Consider the following 8,569-nt stretch of genomic DNA (forward strand, 5'->3'; position numbering starts at 1 on the left):
TGGGAAAGGAATGGCAGTATTAAATTTGACAGTTTATGTTGTAGTTATACCCTGGCTCCACACAGCATGGGAATCACTAGGTGGTTAGCACAATTCGCTCTTTGTGGATGGCATGGTAGCAGCACATAGAGCATGCACGTCAGTGAACTCATTCTAGCATAAGTGACTTAGTCTTTCAACCACATTCACTACTGTGTCATAGGTCTGCAGGTAAATATCATCTTCTCATTACACTCAAGGATGCCTGGATTCTTCGTAGAAATCTATGCCCTGAGTACCAGCCTGGCAATTAGATGGGTTTGTGTGTTTTGCATACTTTTACTGTGCGTAATCTGTGCATCTCAAGTGATGGTTACCAATGTGGCTCAGCAGCCAGACATTGAGGTACAAAGCCTTATGTTACCTCCTACAACTTATTTGACCTCTTTGTACCTTTGTGCCTCAGAGTCCTCATTTATGGAATGAGAACGAATGATGGCAACAGTACATAGTTCATAAATGTGGCACAGAATTTGCACTTCTTAACTGTAAACTGTTATGTTTAATTTTAAAAATGACTTATGTAAGAGCAAACAATATTTAAGGAAATCACTGAAGTATAACAACAATCAATTAAACGTATTCCTACTAGGTTCAATATGTGACTAATATACCAAGTCATCTTTGTTTGGAGGAGAATTTCTTTAAGAATTCTGACAGCCTATGTATGGGAAATATTCTTGTACCAAATAATAATGAGAAAGGAGAGATAAATAGACCAAACAACTCTGGTCATGTTGATACCAATAAAGGACAGATGTCTGTAAGGGACATTTTAATAGAAGTCCAAGGGTAGAAAAAGTAAAAAAAAATAGATTGCATATTTTCAACATAAAATGGAAAATTCTGCCACTGTGAGGAAAGATGTGCAGCCTTCAAAGAATGTAATAATGAAGGAGAAAAAAATTGTTATCTAAATTAAGGGTATAACTCCATTGTACAATTTTTCCTTTGCTTTGCAATCAAGTTATTAATGCACCTTTTACGTACAACTATATATAAGCAAAAAAATCGCATTTTATTTTTTATGACTTAACAAACTAAAATAGTATCTGAATAAATATCAACAATGAACCATTGAAATGTAAATCTGACATTATACACTTGGTGTATGAGTAAACTATTTTTATATTTTTATGTAACTTATTTTCAGATCGTTAAAAAGCAAGTGAACGTGAAAGGCAACTCCTTCTTGCACTAATAAACATACTTAAAAATAATTTTTATCCAGCCTTCGAGCTAAGGTGGGCATGTGCGTTTCTTTGCTTATACATGAGTTAAAAGATTTAGTTTCATCTTAATTATTTAAGAACGTAAATAAAAGTGTTATTACTGTTGTGCATGTCACATATGGATATCACAATCAATAGCCTGAAGCTCTGTTAAACCAATGATTATAATGCTTCTCCAGTTCTTTCTTTGTCGTATATCCCACTCAGAGTAAGAGAAGCTTCTGAGTACAAAGTCAAATGCTAAAGTGTATCTATGTACATTCAAAGTGATATTAAATGCCCTCTGCATGGACCTGCCTGCTAGTGTGGTAATGTGGCTGGTAGCATGAGAACAGAGAGATGCTTTCTGGCAGGAGAAAGGGGGTAATGCAGTGGGGAGCCAGCCCTCTTTGAGCCTTGTGAGTTTGCATTTTTCACTCAATGATTTCACCTAAGTTCCTTGGAAGGGATGTCAGCGGCTGTCTGGCATCCTGGAATGAACAAAGATGCTTTGGACGTTACGATGGTAACTCATTATCTTTTGTAGTTTGAAAATATTATTCAGATATTGCAGTATATTTCTTTCATATTTCCAGAAAACCACTTCTGAAATTGATGAATGATTTTATTTCCCATACATTGTCATTTTGCTGATGAAGAAAATACAAAAAATGAAACAGTGTCACTTTGACTCCAAAAATGGTTCTCATGCTAAGACCATCTGATATCTAATCATATGCCATAAATCTTAGAGAATGAACTTTGAATAATCAAATATTTAAATAAATTTAAATGAGAATGGAAGTGCCATATCCTGTTTTGGGGCTTGGTGACATTGACTCATGTTTCCAAGTTAGAGAATTTACCGATTTGTTAAGCCCTTTAAAATTAGTCAAAAAAAAAAAAATTAGTCATAATAATGTGTTCTAAATCACTTAACATGTTCTGAGCTTAGAAACTGAGACTGTATTTTAATAATGCTATAAATAATTATAAGAATAAATACGACAAAAGATATGGAATATATTTAATACACACATGAACATACACACAGAGAAACACAAAAACATTAAATTAAAATGAACAGACACATTTATATTTTTAACACAAATAGCTAACACAATAATGCATGTAAATAACCTTTTAAGATACAGATTAAGTGTAACTATGAGTCCAAAATTACATTTTAATTTTAAAATAGCCTAAACAGACGTGAGGGCAACACAGATAGTCCACATACACTCCACTGAAAACTAAGGCACAGATGTGTAAGAAGAATGCAGGGAGCATTATGCCAACTATGACCAAGAAATCCCACGAAAATTGCTACAACTCACTGCAAGCCATGTGATTTGGATGACTAAAACTATTCTACAATGCCTACACCAACATCCAAACAGGGTTTGATTTAAAGCTGGAGATAGGGTGGGAATAAAGGACAAAAACAGGGTCAAAGCAAGAATATTAGGTGCTGAAACTGTTGGCTTCGATATTCTACACTTTTTTTTTTTGGCAACAAACTTGCTAATCATTCCCATGGGGCTATTTGAAATCTGTGAATTTACACAAAAAGTTCTTTAGAAGATAATAATCCAGTACATCCAAAACATAAAACACCTATAAGAATAGTAACTTTTGTATCCAAAAATTCTTGACCAAAAGATGCTGAGGAAAATATTATAGACACCTGAAAATTCTATAAATTGTATTATGAAAGTCAATTAAAAATATGTGGAAAATATGCACTTTTAATTTGTAATTGAGATTGATTCTGATGCTTAAGTAATGTGTTTCTTTACCTACTATTATTGATGATGTAATGAATGATAATATTGAAGTAATTGACTTTAGATATACAATGAATAAATTGTAAAAAATGAAATAATAATAAAAGAAAATAGAAAAGAAATAAAATAATTGACTTTGACATGTGCAGTCCTAATACTCATACATATATTTGTATTACATATAGATGTAAAAAAGTAAGAATTCTTCTAAAACCTTTCTCATTTGAAGCATGCAGTATGATTTAAAGCAAATGAAATAAATTAAGCAATAATAAATAATGGTGCTTGTTTGAAACCATTTGTACTGACAGATCCCAAACTGATCTGTTCTTGGCTGGGAAATTTCCTATTGCTACTTAAATTGATTGCAATGTGCTGTTTCCCTATGGAGTCAATTTTTTTTCAAAAGCTGTATAACAAAAAAACAAAAACAAAAAAAGCTGTATAACATATTCTTATCAGTGAGATGGATTTCAGGAGAATGTAAGCTAAGCTATGTAGGACATATGGTTAGCCTCATCAATTATGGTGTTTATTGATGAACTGAATTTGACTCTGAGAACAGAGAGAGAAATTGTGATTGTAGGGGAGCTGCTTACATAATACAAGCTTATTTTTGGAGAGGAAATATAAATCCATGTTAGAGAAAATTTCTGACAAATGTTACCAGACCTTTGTCCTGCTTTAAATTATGATGGCTTCTGTGGAAAAACTGGTAGAGGTCATAGTATCCTTCTTAATTGCCAGAGAAGAATCCTAAGTCCATATTATTTCTATGTAACTGGAAACACATCAAAACATGACTTATAGAATCTTCTCAGAAACAGAGGCTTCAAATTTAGCTCTCACCTTTAGTAAGCACTATGTAATAAGTTCAATAAGCATTTATTAGAGAAAAAGGGCAAGTTAGTGAGTTACTGAATGGATTTTCTCACGTAAAACTGACTAGCGTATTAAGATGATGAAACCATTTACAACCAAAGAACAAAGACTTTTTCTGCACTGAGTGCCATTCCATGCATGAGCCTCTTTCTTCAAGCATCATTTTAAAAGATACAGTCTTTCATCATTCCGGGAAACTGTCCTAGTATCCACACACTGCGGTTGAGGAGACACACAGAAGTGAGGAAAATGGGGAAGAGATAGCTAGAGTCCTGGACTTGACTCCCTCCCAAGAGTTTAATCCACTCCCCCACATTCCAATTTACAGTAAAATGAAATTGGCACATTAACCTGAAAGGAAAAAGAAAGAAAGAAAAGTGACCAAATTTATTCAGTAAATTCAGGCCATCAGTAATTAAATAATTCTGAATTTTTGCATATCCAGAAGGAGTTTGACTGTGGAATAGCAAAATTAACTTATACCCAGTGAGAGGAAGAGCAGAGAAATGAATTTCAAAATCCTGGGGGGTTGAATTGAAATAAAAAACAGGCTGTGCTTATAGTGAAGTGGCTTTCAAATGCCCTGATGGGCAAACATAAGACTGAGTTCTCATTCTTCCCCCTTCTTCAGAGCACCCCTTGCTTCCTCCAGGATGTGGAGTTTTTAAGAACAAAGGAGAATTTAACTCATCAGCAATGTGTTGAATCAGAATATGTGTGTGATGTGGATATGGAGATAAACAGTTACTTTCTCTTTCATTTGAGAAATCCTTAGTCCCTAGTTATAGTCGTGAAGACGTTGGAAGTATCAGTCCTGACTTTGAGAGCTTGAACTGCATGATAAGTGCTCTCAGGAGAAAATCTTGCATAAGGCAAGACAAAAACAGAAGGAAGACATGAGGGATGGGTGCAATGGAGTAAGGTAAATGAAATTAAACACTGAGGGACCATTCTAATTAAAATAAATGAAAAATGTCAGTTGTATCTCAGGGCACAAGAAGAATGTAAAATATAAAGCAAGAAGGGGATAAATAGAGACAGGACATAAAACATCCACAAATTCTTAATGATCCAGATTAGCTCTGGGCACTTTGCTCAGAGCTTGTGACATTTTTGTTAGATGTCACGTTTACATCAATGTATTTGAACCACCATGAGCCTGGAGTGCTGTGTGCTGTCTGTGGGTTGCTCTTTTAAAACACAAGTATAATTATTGAGTATCAAACAAAATGTTTTGTACCATGGTTTAGTCCAAATGACACTTGAAAAGCCTTTTAAAAAGAGGATTTGACTCACTATTTTACAAACAATCTAATGCTCCCTCAAACTTTTGTTCAGCATACCAGAACAGTCTGTGCATACTTACCGTCTTCCATGATGGTGATGTAAAATAAACCAGTTTTAACAACCACAGGTTAGTGCAACACTTAAGATTCATCATAGAAGTTCTTCTTGGGTACATAGTGATTAACACACAACCGAACAATGTGAACAGAACAGCAGACTTTGGAATGCTCACCCCTAAACAGGATGTCTTTACCATACCCCTCTCCTGAAGGCTCAGGCATCTTTATGAAAGAGAGGGTAAGGTAATTATAAGAGCCAGAGGTGGTGGATGACTTCAAGAAAACGGTTGTTACTGGACACAACAAGGAAGATGCTCATATGAGCACACAGAGAATCTGGCAGCGTGCACAGCACCTACTCAAGCTCAAGTCAGACAATATTCCTGCATGGAGGAGAAAAAGTGCCTATGAAGTCCTACCCCTAGACAAAAAGCTATTTATAATTGATAGTAACTAAAAGAAGGAAAAATCATCTTTCCTCAATGGAGTGACACTGGGTACATCGAGTACAGCCCAGAGAAGGGCCTCTATCCAGGAGGGCTCAGCCAACAGAAATCAGACTCCATGACTTTGCTTAGGGGAGGAGATGGGTCTGGGAAGACATAGGGAAGGGCAAAAATAAGACCATTTTACATAAAATTCTCAAAGAATAAGTAAAAATATTTTATGTATCTATCTATTTAAAAAAGTGGCAAAGCACCTTGTATCTTTCCATGATTAAAGTACATTTGCACCTTTCAGATCCTTCCTTTAATAAGCTTCTTGTGAATCTATTATAAGGATTTGTCAATGCTTATCTAATTAAGTGTCCAAAGTTAGTACTGTACTAATTTTAATGTATATTTCCAAGTAATGTCGATGTTATAAACAATTTTTATAACATTCAATCAAACCCCTTGCTTATTCGTACAAATCAACAGCGGGAAGGGACCTTTGACCTAACTTCACTGACTCTCACAGGACAGATTAGTGGACCATCCAAAAGAAATGCACAGTCAGCTTTACCAGCAGGAAACATGTTGAAACACATGAAATCCATTTCACACGAGAAGCACCTGAGCCGTAGTATATAGGCAAGTACCGCCAGAGCGCCATGAGGTAAAGAATGGAAGGAGTGGAAGTTGGTATACTGTAGTCTAGTGAACAGCAAAGAGGGCTTGTTGTTGTTGTTGTTTATTTGTTTGTGTTTTTGTTTTTAGTTTTTAATGATATTATTGGGGCTGGAGGATTGCTCTGTGGTTAAGAAAGAACACTCACAAAGGGCCCAGGTTTGTCTCCCCAGCCCACTTTGAGAGGTCACAACATCGATAACTCAGACTCCACCTCAGATGCACCTGGGTTCACCTCTGCAATCAGCAGGCATGTCCACTCATGTGCACATTCCCACCTCACATCAGGCACACATACATGTACTTAACACAAAAATAAAAATTAATGATAGCATTAAGGTACTGGAAATGCTATTCCAGGAATATTGCTAATAATTCCCTTCTCATTCTCAATGTACTACCATGACCATCAAATTTCCCAAGTACTTACAGATTAGAAATGTAAAATTACCATATTTTAAGCAGATTCCCCCTTACATTCATGTGTTAAATACTTCATACTTTAAAATAAGAAAAATTTTAAAACATATGTGTAAGTTTGGAAACCTATAATGTTAGAATACACTATAGGTTAGAGTACATGTAAATAGGATTGGGAATTATTCAAATGACCCGAGCTTTATGAAAAAAAATTAATTAAAATGGAAAGAATTTAAGTTAAACAGTAGTCAGTTTTTAAAACTCAAACCGTAAAATGTTTAAAGCAAGTCACTTTCCTGCTCTTTCCTGTGAGTGGCACAGCAGCTGAGACGGGTGTGCAACAGGAAGGCTGGTGAGGGCAACGCGTGGCATGTCACCAACGGAGGGTGATTCGACAAATAGCCACATGGACATACATGTCCAGAGCACTTAATGAGCACAGGTGAGGATTAGCAGAAGTACTATTCATCTCAGTTTAAATACAGAAGACATTCTGACTTGACTGTTCATCCTTAGCTAACGGACTGGAGCAGAGATGTCCGCCTTCACTAGAAACATCTGGATTTATTTGGGGAGAATATAAGATACACTTTTCTCATCATTAGATTGATGTACTGTTAAGTAAAAACAAAAAAGTAGATCTTGACTTTTTATAAGAACAAATTTTATGTATGACTGAAGTTTTCACAACACTCTGAAAAAGCCATCAGATGTTAGATTTAAAAATAAAATCAAAAGCATTTTCTGACATAGTACACATGAAAAATTGGAAATCCCAGTATCTTCAATAGAAGTTGCAGAAAGTGTATGTCTCCTTGGAGTATGACACCCACTTAACACAGCAGAGAATAAGATACTGTACTGTGAACAAAAAGTACAGGAAAGGACAGCTGTAAATTTACATAAGAATAGTTCATAAACATTTTGGTATTTCCATAACAGTTTATATAAAACGAATAAAAAAACCCTTTAGACAGCTGTCACCACTCTTAGTTGAGCACTTATCACCTATATGCACACAGACACATCTAAACAGCAATATTCTGATGCACTGTTACATGGGGAGTGGACTAGGTTTCACTGCCTATAACTGAGCTCTGCATTAGCCGATCAACATTATCCACACTTGATATACTTTTACATTATGTATTCTTGTCATGTCGTATCTATAAAAACATGAAAATATAACTTTACATTATTTCAATTATTTACATTAGTTCAAGCTTGACAGAGAAAAATGGATAAGCTAACTTTTTGGAAGAATAGGCCCAGAGGTACAATAAATAGCATTAATTGTATATAGTCATCTTTTCTATAATTTTTAAAAACTCATTTAAGTACAATATGGAAATAATTAGTCTGCAATTTGGTCATTCTAGCATTTATTATTAAAACTTAAAATGTACCTCCAACATCCCTGATGAGCAATGCACTAACATTACTTTGTATGATCTTAGAATTTGTAGAACACATGGTTAAAGTTAGGGAATATTATAATGAAACTGCATGCTACCATGTAGAATGCATGTGGCTACTGTTAAATTGTATAATTTTCAACCTCTGAAAATAACCAATAAGGATGCTCTACAAAGCACTTGGTCAGACACCAAATACTACACAGAAATTTTTTTATGGGGAAAGAATAACAATATAAATCTTAAAGATAAAAACTGGGTGTCAGTTGCTTTTTACCCTAATTTTATTTGGAGGACATTTGTGGAAATAAAAGGCATTCTATGTGGGGATGGTGGATGGCTTAAATTTATCAACTACAG

General features: G+C 35.0%; 1 protein-coding gene across 2 annotated transcripts in view; it reads right to left on the reverse strand.

Moving 5' to 3' along the window:
- Positions 1–2,280: 2,280 nt before the first annotated feature.
- Positions 2,281–8,569, reverse strand: part of Gria2 (glutamate ionotropic receptor AMPA type subunit 2) — a 130,647-nt gene continuing 124,358 nt past the window's right edge. For both annotated transcript variants that reach the window (XM_060378475.1, XM_060378474.1), the window contains exon 17: positions 2,281–4,270. In XM_060378475.1, the coding sequence (XP_060234458.1) occupies positions 4,217–4,270 (54 nt within the window). In that variant the 3' untranslated portion in view covers positions 2,281–4,216. The remainder of the gene's footprint in view (positions 4,271–8,569) is intronic.

Source organism: Meriones unguiculatus, chromosome 2 (assembly GCF_030254825.1).
Source record: "Meriones unguiculatus strain TT.TT164.6M chromosome 2, Bangor_MerUng_6.1, whole genome shotgun sequence".
Taxonomy (NCBI): Eukaryota; Metazoa; Chordata; class Mammalia; order Rodentia; family Muridae; genus Meriones; species Meriones unguiculatus.